The sequence below is a fragment of the Trichoplax adhaerens genome, genomic scaffold, assembly GCF_000150275.1.
Source record: "Trichoplax adhaerens TRIADscaffold_5 genomic scaffold, whole genome shotgun sequence".
NCBI classification, from domain to species: Eukaryota; Metazoa; Placozoa; class Uniplacotomia; order Trichoplacea; family Trichoplacidae; genus Trichoplax; species Trichoplax adhaerens.
In genome coordinates, this window is record NW_002060947.1 from 434,123 (window position 1) to 452,630 (window position 18,508).

The following is an 18,508-nucleotide window of genomic DNA, read 5'->3' on the forward strand; positions in this document are numbered from 1 at the left end:
CTATGACTTATCACAACATATTAAATCAAAGAGCGTTTTGGAGGAGCATCCTAAATTGTGTGATTTTTCAAATCCTTTAACTACTGCTGGCGATGTAAGCTAATGGATATGGCTACAAGCAAGCACGAGTTTTATGAGATGTAATTCTTGTCCATTAATTTCCCTCAGTAATGCTAATGCTTTTTAAATTGTAATAGATTCCGAAGCATTCCGTGCTATTCGATTACAGCAATGACGATATCAAGACATTAGTAGATAAGCAATTGGAACGAGAAAAAATTGGCTATACAGAAATAAAATCTGTAACCAAAACAAGAGAATCGGATGAATGGGCATACGCTCAAGTGAGCAATATATTCATTGCTAGCTTATTGATAACCGAATGGTATTTCTTGTATGCCTAACAAGATTTAGTGCAATAAATTCTCGTTCGTCGATAGAAGTAATCTTCAATACTATAGCATTAATTGGTAATACTGGAATTTAATGTTTCGTTATTCTTAATAGTTTAACAAATTAATGAATACCTGGAAGGCTGACTTAATTGCTGCTTTAGAAAATGAGCTACAACTAGTCAAAAGCGGGAACAAAGGTAAAACCAACTATGTTTCCAAATAATCAGATAAATATTTCTTATATATTGTGTAAACTAAATTGGTTGCTATGATCGATCTCTTATATGCTCTAATATTACTATTCATACTTTTGTACTAGAAACTCATCGCAAGCGATATGGCCCGTTTTTAAATATCCTCTCCACATCCCAATGTGCTGATATTACACTTAATGTAAGTAAAACGGGAGATATGAAAGCAAGCCTGGCGCGATTTTACATACGTATGACAAGCAAATTCCTTTTATTTTGTATAAATATTTTAATAGGTGTCAATATTGTTTCAATTTTGCAGACTTTTCGAAACTGTATGAATTCTTCTTATGGTAATGCCTTAAATTTTCTGTGTAAAGAGATTGGAGGAAATATTCTGCGTCTGTATTTAATTAAAAGAAAAGAAGAGTATGGTGGCATCGATAAGGTAACTATTGTAGTTATATGATATGCCTAGATTATTAAGGTACTAACACAAATAATATCAGGTTAGAGATCTGTATCCAGCTTATGTCAAGAATATCTTCCAAGGAAAGAAGAACATACAACATAGCAGTCTTGATTACTGGGAAAAACTAATTGAAGACAGTAATAGTGGCCCTTCTATGGTTAGATCTAAAACCCATATATTACTGGAATCGAACTAATAGAATTTAACGTTCCTTCGATCACTTTCGATATTCTTAGATAACAAGGCTACCAATATGGCCACAATCTGTTAAAGCATCGGTAAGTCACTTAAAATTGTTAAAATAACAATTTCAATACCTACTTCATCCTTAAATATCTCGTCTTCAGCTTGGATCTGCGATAGTAGAAATATTTCTTCGAGTGGCCAAAGTTAACGTTAACCTCATGAAAGAAAAGGCAGAGTACGGTCTAATTTGTTATTAATAACCTATTTATGAAATGTAAGCCATTCATCTACAATCTGAATTGAGTTCTGTTTCCGATCTTATAGAGAGAAATTTATTCCTGCATTTTATCATGTGTATGTATTTCAAAAGCAGCGTCAAGTTGGATTTATCAAGGTAATCTTCTAGGTCGCGATAATACTACAATTGAAATGATCACTTACTTTTGAAGTAACTGTCGACTCTAATTTACTCTAGCCTCATCCCAACGTTATGAAACTAGTACAAAAATTGCAACAATTTGGGGCAAGTCTAATTTAGCAAACTACCATATTTATCTAGTGCTTCGATTTTAATACAAAAATATAACAATAGGGAAAATTCTTAATGGAAACTAGTATGCTTCCTATGCTAGTACCTAGTAGACCATGGTTATGTCACCATGATGGTGGCTATGTAGCTACGCCAGGTAAAGTGTTTATCGAAGGTTTGGTCTTTACATGTTGGAATAATCATTTTTTTTCGAAAATTGATACCACATAGCGCCGATTATGCGTTATCGAGAAGATTGCTTCGATCAAGATGTTTTACTAGCCAAAAGTTCACGAAAATTAAGATCTATTTATGATAGCATTAACTATCTTGGATCTTGCCCTTGGAAGGTTAACAAACGGGTAAGGCGCTTTATGCTAAGAAGAATATTACAGCTATTTTTGGTGACAAAATTGTTCGTACTTCTTTATACTTAGGTTCTAGATAAATGTATCGAATGCTTCAATGAAACTGGTAGTGATATATTAGATATACCTGACCCAAGGCTAATTCCAATGCCGCCATATCCTGTTGAGTGAGTAGAATCTACAATGAAGAATTATTTTGTCGATATCCGTTAGCTAATTCTTTGCACTATCTGAATGCTCAATGATTTATTCAGAATGATAACCATTGATCCATGAGGTAGCAATGTTATTTTGCAAATTTAATTTTACAATATTCATTGAAACTTACCACTTTGCAAACTATTTTTTAATTGATGTAGTCCCGACATTGAGCCACAAGAGAAACGCAGAATAATTGAATTACGACGTCAAGTTGCAAAGAAACAAAGGGAACATCATTCTCTTAGAATGGATGTTTTATATAAGTTATCTGTGGCTAAGCATGTGAGTGTTATAGCAGCTGTACATTTGCATAGATTGTTAATTCCCATATGCCATTAATGCAGTTATACGAACATAGTTTGTGCTACGAATACTGACTTGTAGTTTAATTTTCACGTTCTAGTTTGAAAATGACATATTTTGGTTACCTCACAACATGGACTTTCGTGGTCGTGTCTACCCAATTCCACCACATTTAAGTCATGTCGGTAAGTTACTATTGCAGATTTAATAATCTTATTGCGCCAAGTGTAGATTGCATTCAAGCATCACAAATCTTTCACCTTACTTATAACATTCCGGGAAACAATAGGAAGTGATCTATCACGCAGCCTAATGTTATTTGCTATTGGGCGACCCCTGGGTACCGAAGGCTTCGATTGGATAAAAGTTCACTTAGCTAATGTTCATGGTCAAATGAGCAAGTTAGTAGTATATCTCCATTCATCAACAATTAATTATTGTTAAAATTACATCCAAAAATGCGATAAAGTTTCATTACTTTTTAAAAACTTAGAGCATCTTTAACCGATCGTATTAACTTTACCGAGTCACTGAAAAATGAAATTTTAGATTCTGCCGATAATCCTTTCACGGTAAACAATTATTTGTTTTGCATGGAATGAATGCATTGTAACTGTCATCATCCGATAACAGTAAGTAATAAAATTGCTACTGATAATGATTTTACCGCTAGGGTGATAAGTGGTGGCAAACTGGAGAACATCCTTGGCAAACATTGGCTACATGTATGGAATTGGCAGATGTTTGGAGATGTGATAACCCAGAACAGTATATATCTTATTTCCCCGTTCATCAAGTAACCAAAAGTTTTACAATAGTTCTTTTGAATTATACAGCAAATTTTCATGCTTATATTTAGCACGGTTAATGTTTCAGGACGGTACTTGCAATGGTCTTCAACATTACGCTGCGTTAGGAAGAGATACATTAGGTGCCGAACAGGTAACATTTCCGTTATTATAAGATTTTTACTCGCCTTACCGGCTAATTGATCAAATCTTACTTATAGGTTAACTTGGTATCAAGAGGTATTCCTCAAGACATATATTCCGCTGTGGCAAGATTGGTCCGTTTCTATCGTTCTCGGAAATATGCCTTACTGAATTAATAATTAAGACGTTAATTGTGTAAATTTTATAGGTTGAAGAACACCGTGCAAAAGATGCAAAGAAAAATAATTTCAACGCTCTGTGGTTAGAAGGAAAAGTTTCTAGGAAGGTTGCCATAAGAAAATTAAAAATTTAAACATATCTATTGTAGAACTTAGTACAATACCGCTGTTAATATTTATCGCATAAGATTGATAGCTAATGTTTCATGTACTCATTAGGTTGTGAAACAAACTGTAATGACTATTGTTTATGGGGTAACAAGAGTTGGCGGAAGGGAACAAATTGCGGTAAAGATAAGATATGCGCAATTAATTTTATTGATATTAAAAGAACGCCCATATCGCAACCTAATATTCTGTAATATTGTTATAGCGACAACTTGAAAGACTACAAGAATTAGAAAATGAGGAAAGAATTTTCACTGCATCGCAATACCTTGTACGAATTGTTTTTGATCAGCTTAGCAAGATGTTTTATTCCGCTAGACGAATACAGGTAGAAAATATTCAAAGTATGGGTACTAATTGTAATTACTTCTGAACTATCCGGATATATCACTGTGCTGTTTTGTGATATTTTATAAGGAATGGCTAAATGATAGTGCGCGCCAGATAGCGTCAGCAGGTAGCTTAGTAGAGTGGATAACGCCACTTGGACTACCAGTACTACAACCGTATAGAGTTCCTGTTTATAAAGAGGTACACTTTAATCGCGTAGATGTGTATACATATGTTGCATGTATATAAAAAATTCATTTAATAAGTGCGGAGTTAGCTCTAGAATAATTTCTTTTTTTTATAAAGTGACTTTCGAGTTCCTATAGCTACTACTTTGTGTTAAGTGCAATAAAATCTAAAATGCGCTTCAAGTTATTCGACCCAAGATACCAATAAATTTTAATTATGATATTACTATACTATGACTATACAGTACCTGTAAATATATCGTGATCAATTGACAAAATCTACTTTGTTAATTATTCCGCTGTATTAATATCAACTGTTTTATGTTGTAGCAACGGACTAGATTGCAAAGGATAAATCTTATATCGACAACAGACAATACTAGGTATAATTACATATATATTGATTTGTTCAGTTACTTGTACGGTTATTTCCTAAGTCGATTCAAAAATTACATGATTAATTGATTGATATTGATCAGCATATTTTCGATAATTTCAGTAAACCTCACGTTTCTAAGCAAAAGATGGCATTTCCACCCAATTATATACATTCTTTAGATTCAACGCATATGATGCTAACAAGCCTAGAGTGCCAAGCGTAAATAGTCTCGCTTCTTTTGACTTAGTGGATTGTTGAATTATTGTCGGTAAATGAAGTAAATGTACTTTTTAATGAATTTTACAGATCTGATACTACTTTTGTTGCCGTTCATGATAGCTTTTGGACTCACGCTGCAACTGTAAATGAGCTAAATAGGGTTCGTTGAGACTAATCTTCATATTTATGTCTGTGTGGAATGCATAACAAATTCTTATAATACTATATATAGATTTGTCGTAAGCAGTTCATCAAACTTCACCAGGAGCCTCTGTTAGAAGACTTGGAGAAATTTTTGTGCGCCAAGTTCGATGGACAACTGTAAGGTTTTACAGAAAACTTTGATTAATTAAATTCTATACCACGACTAAACATTAGCTTATTCATTGACTTACATTATAGAACTAAGAATAAAAGCCGCGTAAAATTTGGCAGAATGCCAGAAAAAGGTGAGATTGTAATTACGATTCTAAACGTAAAATATTTACGTTTAGAGGGAATCCTGTTGATAACAAAAACGTTATTTTAATGCAAGTAGAAGAATGGTTGAGTAGATCAATGTTATAATGCGGTCTTCATTTCTAATAATGATAGGATCGTTCGATTTGAATGAAATTAACAACTCAAGATATTTCTTTAGCTAAAAATTCTTATCGAATTCATCATAACCTTATTTGAAGGATGAGATATAATCACGGCCAAATTTTAGATGACAATTTACTGCCTTTAATGATTAAATTAGAATCCAATTATATTCGATTATTGGCAATGAGTGCAACCGACGTTGAAACCAATTTAATATTACAAACGAAGCTCGCTGTTTTATGCATTTCATATTTTCGCATTGAATGACAATTGACGTAGAAGCTCAAGGCTGTTGTATTTACAGCAATCTTGTGATATATGATTTAAATCATCAAGTATTATAATGTGCCATTTATATCATAATGAGAGCAATTGTAGATTTATTGCCGTGATATTTTAGACTAGATATTGTCGAACACCCTAAAGCTTACATAATTAATTTAATATTCAAATTGCTAGTTATTATATGGATTATTTTAAATTTATTTATTTTTTATATTTTTTAGTAGTTTCTGATATATCATTCATTGATGGTAAAATTATAAATTTAACATCACGTGGAAAGTGCAGTGTAATAACAAGTATATGAAAGGGTCGTAACAGCTCATTAAACTGCTATAAGTTAATGCAAAGATACCTATCCAAGTAATATATATATAGTATATATATATATTAATTTAAATTATTATACTATATCATATTAATACAATTATTTTGCAAATCGATTTTCAGATAGGTGCACCTAAAATGTTTTTGTTTCTAAATTTAAAAATACTTTATCATTAGCTGTTTATCATATCAATATTTTGTACTAGACCTACTACGAAACTTGAGATCCGTATATGTATATTAATAGAAGTGCTATCCTAAGATTGTATTTCCTGGTAATTATAGCTAGCAAAAGTATTAAATACAATCGTTGTTTTAGTAAACGGTGAATGCAGAGCGTATTTACGTAGTTTCAACGCGGCCAGTAATTTAAATTCTCATCATTGTAATCTAGTTTATTCGCGATTTATTTTAACTGCGAGTAATGATTTGTATAGCAATGCTCAAATGCTTATAGAATAAAATATTATGTTTTAAGACTTGTAAAGTGAATTGAAATTTTAGTTGACTATTCGTCTACTTGGAGCGCATAAATCTGTTCGTGTTCTATTCAAACCCATTCTGGAATCATTTAACTTCAAATCCAGTATATAAATGCCTATTATTGCTAATTATAATATGTAAATACTGTAGAAGCGTCTACTAACTTCTCCATCAGTTTTAGATATATCAAAAATCCGTTATAAACAGAATTATTTTCCCTGCATTCCAGTTTAAGTGACCATGCAGTAGTTACAACCTAAAAATTAATGACCAATCATCTCGTAATGCTATGTATGTAGATTACGTTTTAATGAACTAACTTGACTCTATAGGTATACTGTATTTCATGATTTATTAAGCATGACATTGTAATAAAGTGCAATCTTACTAAACGAAATTAATAAACTCTAATATTACACAATGATGATTTCTTTATTCAAGGGGTGATAACAACAGACGTTTTATTACTCGATTTCAGTTTATATCTTTCACATTTTAGGTCTATTAACAATTTACACCTAACGTGCATGTATATTAATCTACACTTTACATTGTATTCAAATATTTAATGTACGAAATAATCCATGGCGGCGTTACTGATAGCTTCCGACAATACTGTAACTTTCGTACGATAAGAGCTATTTGTAAAAAAATGAATGTTCCACAGTATACTGATATATAGATCAAATTTTTCGAGGACATATAGAAAACTGTTAAACTTCGCGTACGATCCTTCATGCCGAATTACGATTGCTTTTAATTTCTATTCGTAGCCAATATAACGCTTTCAAAGAAATGGCAAATTTATGTAATAAAACCTGTTTGAACAGAATTCTTAGGGCCTACAGTTACGATTATCAAAGTAGTAATAATATTATATTTATGCAAATGTTATTATCTATTACCTAGAGCACTGCAATAAGTTCAATGCCTAACATAGGTGTTAAATAGCCATTTTTTATCACTAGCGTCAATAGTAACTTAGCAATGTTCCGAGCATTTGCAACCTAGCCATGTATTTTCATAAGCTGAAGTTTACAGCATACGGACGGATATCTAAGTTCACTTATATATCTTAATTTAATATTTGATAATCCGCTGAACACTACACTTAACATAGCAATTGATCTAAAATTTAATTTTTCGCTCTTTGAAATGCTATACAACATTAAGGCTGATTTTATCCAGTTTTACTACAAAGATTTAATTCACGATAGTAGATCCATTATAAATCAGCTCGATCGTCTTAGAATAGATGAACTGATTCTACACATGATGGTAGTAAATAGATTTTAGCTCCTTAAGGTCGTAAACTACGAAACTTAAAACTAAAGTTGTTAAAATAAAACAATTAGTAACACACAACTACTGTAATTATCTGAAATCACTACGACACTATTTTTCATCATATATCAACTTTTATCAGTTCACTACTCTCATCCAAATGTACTGAGTACATCACTATTTAACTGCTCAACGATAGATTCCACGTCTTTCCTTAACTGTGGACTTGCATGTTGGCTTAGTACTATTTGAAGAGCATCGTACTCGGGAATACCTCCATGCTGCTTGATGATAGGTAAAACTGTATCGAAAAGGCTATTTAAACCAATATCAGATTGATCCATGTATAACTCTTTTAGTGATCGACGAGGTATCAGCAACAACCGATGGATATTATCAATTGTATCTTGGCTAAGTTCATCGAATCGAGATATATCTCGAGCAATGTCTTGTTGATTTAGAAAAGCCTGAGAATAACGAATTTTGTTAGGAAATTCAACTTTATAGCATGGCAAGTTATAGTTTTGACAACACCTTTTAATAATACAATCTAGAGCATTTTTTTCGTATTCTTCGGCTGTAGGATTCGTGTTCTTGATATATTGATGCTTAAACTTCCATTGTAAAGCCATATGACTATCTGGCTTAGGAATACTATGACAAAATATAGCTATACCATTGTCAGACAAGATATCGTTGGCTAAGGAACGGAAAATTTGTTGAAAGCTATCTTCGGGTACACTCTCGTCAAATACGTAATACAAGCAATGGCATATAAACGCCATGGAAAATGTTTTTCTCTCTGCTTCGGCATGATCACTATTCCAAGCTAATAAATTAAGTAGGTTATCCTTGAATGAATTGCCTCTTTTAATGGAAAATGATTTTATTGGCATGGTTTGAGAGCTTATGGCTTGTAGAAAGGCTTTAACAGCTAATCCTGCATTATTTGTAATCTCGTTTAATTCTTTGGTAGCTGCAGTACTTTCATCGTTATTACAAGCTGCAAATTGATAGTCATTTTGGCCAGTAAACGTGGTATTAATATCCGTTGCTCTAATGTCAAAGCCTGATTTGAAATGGAGGCCACGAAAGTACCCAATCGTTCTTTCACCAGGCCCACAACCAATTTCAGCTAATTTAATCGTCTGATCACCTTTGAATAAAATTGATTTTTCTTCGAATGCCTTGAGTAATAGCTCTATACCTTGCACGTTATTTCTGGAATATCACTACTACGTTCATAGGATAAAAGACTTAAGTCGTAATGGTAATTTTCAATATCCATTCTTGCAGTCCTAATCGATCATAAATATATATATATATATGTAACAAGTTCTCGAGCAAATGTAAAGACAGCGTATTAGCAAATTAGCAAGAAAATTGATCGGATTTACGACAAGGAAATGGAACCTAATTTGATCTCCTAAATAGACAGTGTAGTTGATGTCATACTGTATTCAAGCTTATTACGATACTATTTGTATTCAAGTTGTCTTGAATGGATGCAAGGTTAAGAACGTGACTGAACACTAATTATATTATTCGTGGATTAATGGCATTAAACAAACTTTTGGCTTGTAAAAAGTATTCTTGTAGCGAAACTTAGTGTTGTGATTGTAGACTTTTAGCTATTTTAGTAAGATGTTCGGAAGCGCAACTTTTATATTTATCTTAAGACGTATTTGGTAGCTCGCTACTATGGACTTTAATGGTCGATTCTATGCTACAGTACAGGTGACTATATATAGTAAGGTAATGAGTTACTATTAATTAAGACTAGAGGTAAAAATAGAACTGTAATTCATTATATTAACCGTTCGTTGAAATAACTAAATGCAAGGCAAGATGAGCAATAAAGAAATACTGGTAGGCACCCGTGCCACACTTTTACCAGGCATATAGAAGAACTTGGAGTCGAAGCATGAATACTAGTCCTAGCCTTTTTGCATGAATTACTTTGTACACTTCGTTTAACCCTTAAAATTTTCGTTTATGTACTATTGCTTTCTAATAGGCACTGATATTCGTGTCGATCACTTTTAAGTCATCAATGGTTTCTACTCTAACAAACAAGCATCTGATATCAATGGCTGGATACTTATAGTACAAGATATCTTCAATTAAGGCGTATACCTCTAGATCGCGTAACGGTCTACTAACAGTTCAGAGATTATACAGTTAGATGGTATAACATATTGACAGAAAAAAATTTTCATCGATTTACTGCTGCTTTCAATAGACACTACGGTATGTTCAAGTGGATCATTTTTGAGTTATCAATTAATTATTTTTACTTTCAAAATTTAGCATCTGACATCAATAGTTGGATAAAATATAAGATATCTTATTTATAATTGGCAAAGCTAATCTATCACTACCTGCAATATACGTATAGTCCACTAACTCCAGCTGAGGATTAATTACGCATCGAACAACTGTTTGAATTCTTGCTAGATAGGGTATCTTTTCATCTAGAGAAACTCTTACCACCAATATAAAACTGCTTGGAAGAATTTTAAGCTGTACATCCCTTTGTGAATCGAGCTATTCCCTTTCTTTATTTTTTAATTACAACTTGCCCTAGGGGGTTTAAAGCCTATAGAATCTCTAAAAGGGAGGAACTATTCTATTTTGTATTGAATTACAATATTGCTGATTAAAATAGTAGCCTTAAGGTTTCTTCAAAGTCTTGGCGGAATGTGAACACAGTGAATGACTGACACTGTACTAAGAGATTTTAGTTCAATTTTTTTATTTTTAACCTTACAATTATCAAATTCTACGTGAGTTAGTGCTTGGGTAGGCGGCGACGTTATTGTTCAACTGCAGTGTCACATGACGAGTGAATTAAAATAAAACTAATTAGTATCAATTAGCATAGCGTACAGAGTCTAGGATCAGAATTATAACAATATTAACATCGCAGAATAAAGAATTATTAAATTTGATATTTTCCATTATTTAAAAATGTCTGCCAAATGGCTTTGCTTTATTTACTTGAAGCATTGGATGACTCAAACAATCAATCCCTGTTTCTTTAGTTGCTTTACTAATTCTAAGTTAAAGACATTGAACCATTCACCCTATAAAGATCATCATGCCATGTAACTATGAAGTCGTCTACACATAAATAAAATCTACTGCCTTATCCGTGCACGGTAGAAGTGATACTTCAGGAGTAATAGCTAGTTAATAAAATAGTCAATAACCCAGATAGATAATTTTAAAATTATCACAGCTACTATCGATCAAGTAATACGATATCTAGCATACTGTATATAATATAGATTAATTATATATATATTTATATATATAACATATAGATACATACTGTATATTCATTATAGGTAGCAAAACTGTTCAATGCAATCGTTATTTTAATAGACGATGTATGAAGAGCGTAATAATGTAGATTGAAGGTGGCCAGTAATTTGATGTTTAATCATTATAACCTAATCTATTCGCGATTTATTTTAAATTGCAAGGAATGATTTGTATAGCTAAGCTAAAATACTTGTAAAACAAATAGGATATTTAAAGACTTGTAAAGTGAATTAGAATTCAGTCCATTAATTCGTAAACTTGGAGGGCGTAAATCTGGTCGAGTTCTATTCAATTTCGTTCTGGAATCATTGAACTCCAAATCCATTATATAAATACCTATTATTGCTAATTATAATCTTATGAGTAGACACGTATCTACTACCTCCTCCATCAATTTTAGATATATCAAAAACCCGTTACTTACAGAATTAATTACATTATCATCTCTGTATTCCAGGTGAAGTGACTATATTGTAGTGACAAGCTGAAAATCAAGAACCGATTATCTCGTAACGCTATATACTAAACGAGACTAATAAGCTTAGATATTCTGCTATGATCATAGAGGCTTGACGATAGTTTCGTTAATAGAATTATTTTATGACGTTAATAAGTGATTTAGTTATAAAATCTTAACAGCTATAATTGTTTCTATACAACGGGATTCTACTCCAGTCTAGTTTCCTAAATTCTTCTTACTTGAGTTTAGACCACTTCTCCTTTTATAGGGGTGACAACAGCAAATCATTTTGTTACTCGATTACAATTTATATTTTTCACATTTTAGGTCTAATAACAATTTACACCTAAGATGCAGGTACGCTAATCTGCATATTACTCACAATAACTAATGTCAAGATATGATTGCTCTTCGCCTTTATTCGTGGTCAAATACAACACATAGAAAGTATTGGTGAATTTATGTAAAGCAACCTGTTTGAACAAAATTCTTAGGGCCTACAGTTACGATTATCAAAGTAGTAATGTATTAATTTTACATTTATGCAAATGTTATTATCCATTACCAAGAGCACTGCAATAAGTTCAATGCCTAACATAGGTGTTAAATAGCCATTTTTTATCACTAGCGTCAATAGTAACTTAGCAGTATTCCAAGCATCTGTAACGTAGCAGCGTATCTTCGTATGCTGAAGTTTACAGCATACGTACATACAATTTCACTTTATACCTTAATATTTGATAATCTACTGAACACTACACTTAACATAGCAATTGATCTAAAATTTAATTTTTCGCTCTTTGAAATGCTATACAACATTAAGGCTGATTTTATCCAGTTTTACTACAAAGATTTAATTCACGATAGTAGATCCATTATAAATCAGCTCGATCGTCTTAGAATAGATGAACTGATTCTACACATGGTGGTAGTAAATAGATTTTAGCTCCTTAAGGTCGTAAACTACGAAACTTAAAACTAAAGTAGTTAAAATAAAACAATTAGTAACACATAACTACTGTAATTATCTGAAATCACTACGACACTATCTTTCATCTTACATCAACACTTGTCAGTTCACTACTCTCATCCAAATGTACTGAGTACATCACTATTTAACTGCTCAACGATAGATTCCACGTCTTTCCTTAACTGTGGACTTGCATGTTGGCTTAGTACTATTTGAAGAGCATCGTACTCGGGAATGCCTCCATGCTGCTTGATGATAGGTAAAACTGTATCGAAAAGGCTATTTAAACCAATATCAGATTGATCCATGTATAACTCTTTTAGTGATCGACGAGGTATCAGCAGCAATCTTTGGATATTATCAATTGTATCTTGGCTAAGTTCATCGTATCGAGATATATCTCGAGCAATGTCTTGTTGGTTTAGAAAAGCCTGAGAAAAGTAAATTTTGGTAGGAAATTCGACTTTATAGCATGGCAAGTTATAGTTTTGACAACACCTTTTAATAATACAATCTAGAGCATTTTTTTCGTATTCTTCGGTAGTAGGATTCGTGTTCGTGATATATTGATTTTTAAACTTCCATTGTAAAGCCATACAACTATCTGGCTTAGGAATACTATGACAAAATATAGCTATACCATTGTCAGACAAGATATCGTTGGCTAAGGAACGGAAAATTTGTTGAAAGCTATCTTCGGGTACACTCTCGTCAAATACGTAATACAAGCAATGGCATATAAACGCCATGGAAAATGTTTTTCTCTCTGCTTCGGCATGATCACTATTCCAAGCTAATAAATTAAGTAGGTTATCCTTGAATGAATTGCCTCTTTTAATGGAAAATGATTTTATTGGCATGGTTTGAGAGCTTATGGCTTGTAGAAAGGCTTTAACAGCTAATCCTGCATTATTTGTAATCTCGTTTAATTCTTTGGTAGCTGCAGTACTTCCATCGTTATTACAAGCTGCAAATTGATAGTCATTTTGGCCAGTAAACGTGGTATTAATATCCGTTGCTCTAATGTCAAAGCCTGATTTGAAATGGAGGCCACGAAAGTACCCAATCGTTCTTTCACCAGGCCCACAACCAATTTCAGCTAATTTAATCGTCTGATCACCTTTGAATAAAATTGATTTTTCTTCGAATGCTTTGAGTAATAACTGCATTACCTTCCACGTTATTTCTGGAATATTACTGTTACGTTCGAAGGATAAAAAACTTACGTCGTAATGGTAATTTTCAATATCCATTTTGTAGTCCTACTCGATAAAATATTCAATTGCCTTTTATAAGTTGTTGAAATGGAAAAACCAATTCTCCAATCAATTGGTACAAGTTTTAAACAACACAGTTAGTAAGGAGGTTGATCGGATTGACGATCAATAAATGGGATAAATCTGTTTTAATCTTCTCGATAGACAGTGTAGTCGATGTCATACTGTGTTGACAGCTGGAATGCACGTTGTGCTGTCAGCTGTTATGTATGTAAGAATACAGTGACTTGTTGTACTGCACCTAAACGTGTTAGCATAAGATAAGGTAATGAATTACTAAGATAAGGGTATAATACGCCATTACAGCTATACTATTTAAATGCAGTAAATCCTAAATAAAAGGGATTTTTTCAGTAAGCTTACTAGTAGGAGTGTATCAAAGTTCCTCGTGTTAACGTTAACGACTAAGAGTGGAAACACAACGTCAGCCAAGTTGTACGACAGGGCTGTCGATAAAACAAGTGGCAAAGTACTACGCGAGATATGCAAGGTGAAAAGTCATTTATTGCCCCGTGTTACCCTCGTGCATTAAATCATACAATATTACATATATATGTAGACATGATTAGTATCAATATCGTTACAATCTTTATCTTGCCATTGACAACGGCACTGCTTGTATTTATTATTTAATAACTTGTCTTGAATGAATGCGAGATTGATAGCGTGATTCATCACGAATTAACTAATTTATATTGAATCAATCTTATCTTACCATAGACAACTGTACTCTTTGTATTCAATATTAATAATACTGTATGTTTTAAATAAATGCAAGATTGATAACGTGATTCAACGCTAATTAATGAATTACTTGTGGATTAATTAATTTATATGTATTGAATTAACTTTTGGCTTGTACGCATGATAGGTACTGGTACGCCTGCTGCTTGCACGGTACCTTGGTTGGGTAGAACAAAATTCGTACGGGTTGCAATCCCTAGTTGTGAACATTTTGCACTATTTCTACAACGGTATTTTCTGCTTCAAAAACGTGTCATGTCTAGTACTGAATACACACAAAAAAGCTCCCATTCTCCGTTTGGACATAATTATATGATAAAATAATCTACTTTCATTTTATGTCATGATATACAGTAGTTAGAGGGGACAGTATCTAAAATATTGACCCGAAAAAATTTCTCGTTGATGCACTACTACTTTTGTATCTGACAAAATGTACCTAGTAAATGATTTATGAATGATGCATTGTTTCTACCCTTACAAATTAGTACATGACATCAATATTTGGATGAAAGTACGAGATATCTTCAATCAGTAAAGCTAATTATAATCATCTTTTACTACCTACTTCGTATCGGTATACACGTAGTCCAGATGCGGATTAATTTCGTGTCGAATGACCTTTTAAGTTGTCGAAAGACAAACTTCACTACCAGTTGATGTGTCTTGTAATTTATAGTACAATACTGAACATGCACAAACAATACGAGTATTATGATGGATCTAGAGATTGGCAGGTGATACTTTGCATAAAATACAGCTTACGCTTTGCTACTAGTTAATTAATTGAATTTATTGAAACTTGAACTATACGATGAACATACGTTACCATGCACAGCGAGATTAAATTCGATGGCACAGCAGAAAAATAAAATGGTGTATGTAAAATTAAGCCTAAATTGAGTAAAACTATTGTGTGATACTTGTACATCTAACTTTTATATAGAATTATTAGCATATCATAACTTTGGTTCATCACCCGATTTTGCCCTTGAAATTAATCTCGCGGTACGGTATACTGTTAGGGTTTCGAAGTTGGGAGGTTCAAAAAATTTCTTTTTATAGTTGTTTGGCCGTTTTAAATTCGGCGAAGACCGTCAATACTACTTAATGCTGGCTGATTCTGGAGGTGGGCATAATATTTTTCCCTTTCCATCCATTTTCAAACCTTTTTGTTCTCCTGTGATGTATATTATAAGCAATTCCACTATACACCAATGTATATTTACTTAGACGTTCAAGCTTATTTGTACTATGGTCTAAATATTAACCAGATTGCAGAAAAGGTCAAACGAGTACAGTATAAGTAATTCCACTATACACGAATGTATATTTACTGTTCAAGATTGTTTGTACTGTACGAAGGTCTAAATATTGACCAGATTGCAGAAAAGGTTATACGCACACTCACACCATATTATACTGTACAGTAGTTAGCATGGCAGCCAGTATGTGCTCAATGTTTATTTAGATCTCGGGATATAAAATTGATATTGGGGAGGGTTACCGGCTGTTGGACAATTGGAAAGTTAAGGTGGTAGGTACGTATAACATAATCGACTTGATCCACAATTTGTTGCTGCACTCCCCTTGACGAATCGAAGCACGGCCGTAGCTAGAAGCATTCCTTTCTTTTTTGAACTAATTTCAACAACTTGTATTAGATTCGAGTGAAGGTTGCAGTTTTTTGAAAGTCTTGTGGTATGCGCTTCTATTTAGTGAATGAGAATAACTTCATGCAAGGACTACCAGAATAGATTGTCACCTATCTCATTCGTTTTCAGTAATTTGTAGTAAAAAGTGAATCAATATTCCCTTCATGGGCTACATATTATAGCCACTTTAAAATCGACTTGTGTTAGCATGATTGACTGTTAATTTGTTGCTTCCATTTAATTATTTCCAAGTGCCTGCTAGTGGCTTTACTGTATTTTGCTTGAAGCTCATGTGCGGTAGATTTTCATGATGACTATCATTCCCTGGCTAAAAAATGAAATCCTATTTCTTTAGTTACCTTAATAATTCAAGTTGAAAAATACAGTACAACTGTAAGTGGCAGAGACAGCCGACAATAGCGCTACTACTTATTCAAGATTATCATACCTTTTGAATTTGAATTAGTATACGCGTGAATAAAGTTGAAAATCTATTGCGTTGTGAGGGTAGAAGTCACGCTGTACAAGTGATAAATAAAAAAAAAATATAGTACTAGGAAATGAATTTATAAATATCATTACTTCTAAAATCGATCATATTTGACGATAATTGGTCTAGCCAAGTTGCTGAAATGATTATGTGGGTATGGGAATTGGTAAAAGAATTACAGACTACAGTAAAAGCATCTACCTTCGATTTTGCTGTAATACTGTCTCAAGGCTATTCAAGTTAATGTCGTGTTCACTTGGTAATTATACTAACTAAAAAAGGTTTACTTACCTCTTCAATAACAATAAACGAGTTACAGTAGCCGAAACTGCGTTCAGACTCGATCAACTACCGATTAAGACTGTTGCAAAAGCTAAATTTGTAGTAAATTTATGGCATTTGAAAGCCAAAGTATTGGTCCATCAATTAATTGCAATTGCACGCATCCAACCAATTTTTATGAAGCTACATAACTTATTTAAATTGCTAAAACTGCATGTTGACCAGGAGTAAATACAACTGAATATTTTATGAAGATATCAGCTTTAAACTAAGCTATGACATTTAGTAGTAGTAGTAGTAGTAGTAGTGTTAATTATTCTTGCATACTACCTTTTTAATAAAGCTGGTTTCGCTGTATATTAAATAATGAAGTATGAGATAATTTTAATTTATGAAATTATTCCAGTAGCTAAGACAATTTTTAACGAAATGACTTTTAAGGTTAACAAATTCAATATTTACTGGCAAACAGGTAAGATCCTTTCATTCAAGCAGAAATACTAAGAAAAATCATACGCTCATCAACTTTTACCCCTTATATATACTCGTATAGAAGTAATTGCTGTGAAATCGTGTACTGTAAATTTCAACGACTACAATATTTTCGTAACTGCACTCTTATTTTTGGAGTTACAGTATAATGCTAAAATATTTTAACATTAATGAAGATAGCATTGCATTAGTTATACTGTTGTTTTGATCAGCATCATACGTCGGTTAGAATTGAACCACTTCTACGTAATACAACTCATTCTGAATACCAGTTATGCAGTGTTCTTTTAGTGTAACTATTTTTATGCGTAAAACTCCAAGAATAACTTTACAGCTAATTAGTTCTCAGCAAAGTCAAAAATGATGCATAAAACTTTTAAGCGCAATTTAGTCGATATCTTCAAGCACCAGTACACCAAATGCTGAAATAAATTAGTAATAAAAATGAACTAGATTTTAAACTATTCTAAATTATTTCACTATAAAACATTTCATTTTAGTAGCTGAACTATGAAGCCTTGCGATAACCTTAAAACTAGTGCCACAAGAAACAGGATTTAAACAACAATGTAATTATTTTCAGCATTATTAAATAAATAAAATGATCAATAAATAATCTGATAAGAAATAATTTTCTTCCAGCACGATGAGTTTCTATTTACAATAATAACTTATCGTAATATACAGTAAGGTAATTCGAGCTTTGTCATAGCTGTGCTACTTTCGCTACGGCGGCTACATAACAAACTTACGTAAATACGATTTCTAAAATTTTTCCAGCCGTATAAACATATACTTTATATTTTAAAA

At 32.6% G+C, this 18,508-nt stretch overlaps 3 protein-coding genes across 3 annotated transcripts; 1 reads left to right on the top strand and 2 right to left on the bottom strand.

Annotated features, from left to right (window-relative positions):
- Nucleotides 1-1,390: 1,390 nt before the first annotated feature.
- Nucleotides 1,391-5,365, top strand: TRIADDRAFT_25308 (uncharacterized protein; the record flags this gene model as incomplete). Its single annotated transcript, XM_002112238.1, has 20 exons — nucleotides 1,391-1,479; nucleotides 1,569-1,638; nucleotides 1,720-1,743; nucleotides 1,837-1,930; nucleotides 2,005-2,135; nucleotides 2,211-2,308; nucleotides 2,501-2,624; nucleotides 2,746-2,834; nucleotides 2,939-3,046; nucleotides 3,139-3,217; nucleotides 3,319-3,441; nucleotides 3,522-3,587; nucleotides 3,655-3,711; nucleotides 3,786-3,863; nucleotides 3,976-4,044; nucleotides 4,130-4,252; nucleotides 4,342-4,478; nucleotides 4,942-5,040; nucleotides 5,128-5,200; nucleotides 5,273-5,365. Coding segments are annotated over 20 exons (1,824 nt in total), but the record flags the coding sequence as incomplete, so codon positions are not given.
- Nucleotides 5,366-8,153: 2,788 nt separating this feature from the next.
- Nucleotides 8,154-9,289, bottom strand: TRIADDRAFT_56142 (uncharacterized protein; the record flags this gene model as incomplete). The annotated part of the gene is made up of 2 exons (XM_002112690.1): nucleotides 8,154-9,149; nucleotides 9,209-9,289. The coding sequence occupies 2 exons, from the start codon at nucleotides 9,287-9,289 to the stop codon at nucleotides 8,154-8,156; spliced, it is 1,077 nt and encodes a 358-aa protein (XP_002112726.1).
- A 3,585-nt stretch (nucleotides 9,290-12,874) lies between these two features.
- TRIADDRAFT_56143 (uncharacterized protein) lies at nucleotides 12,875-14,011 on the bottom strand (the record flags this gene model as incomplete). The annotated part of the gene is made up of 1 exon (XM_002112691.1): nucleotides 12,875-14,011. The coding sequence occupies one exon, from the start codon at nucleotides 14,009-14,011 to the stop codon at nucleotides 12,875-12,877; it is 1,137 nt and encodes a 378-aa protein (XP_002112727.1).
- Nucleotides 14,012-18,508: the final 4,497 nt, after the last annotated feature.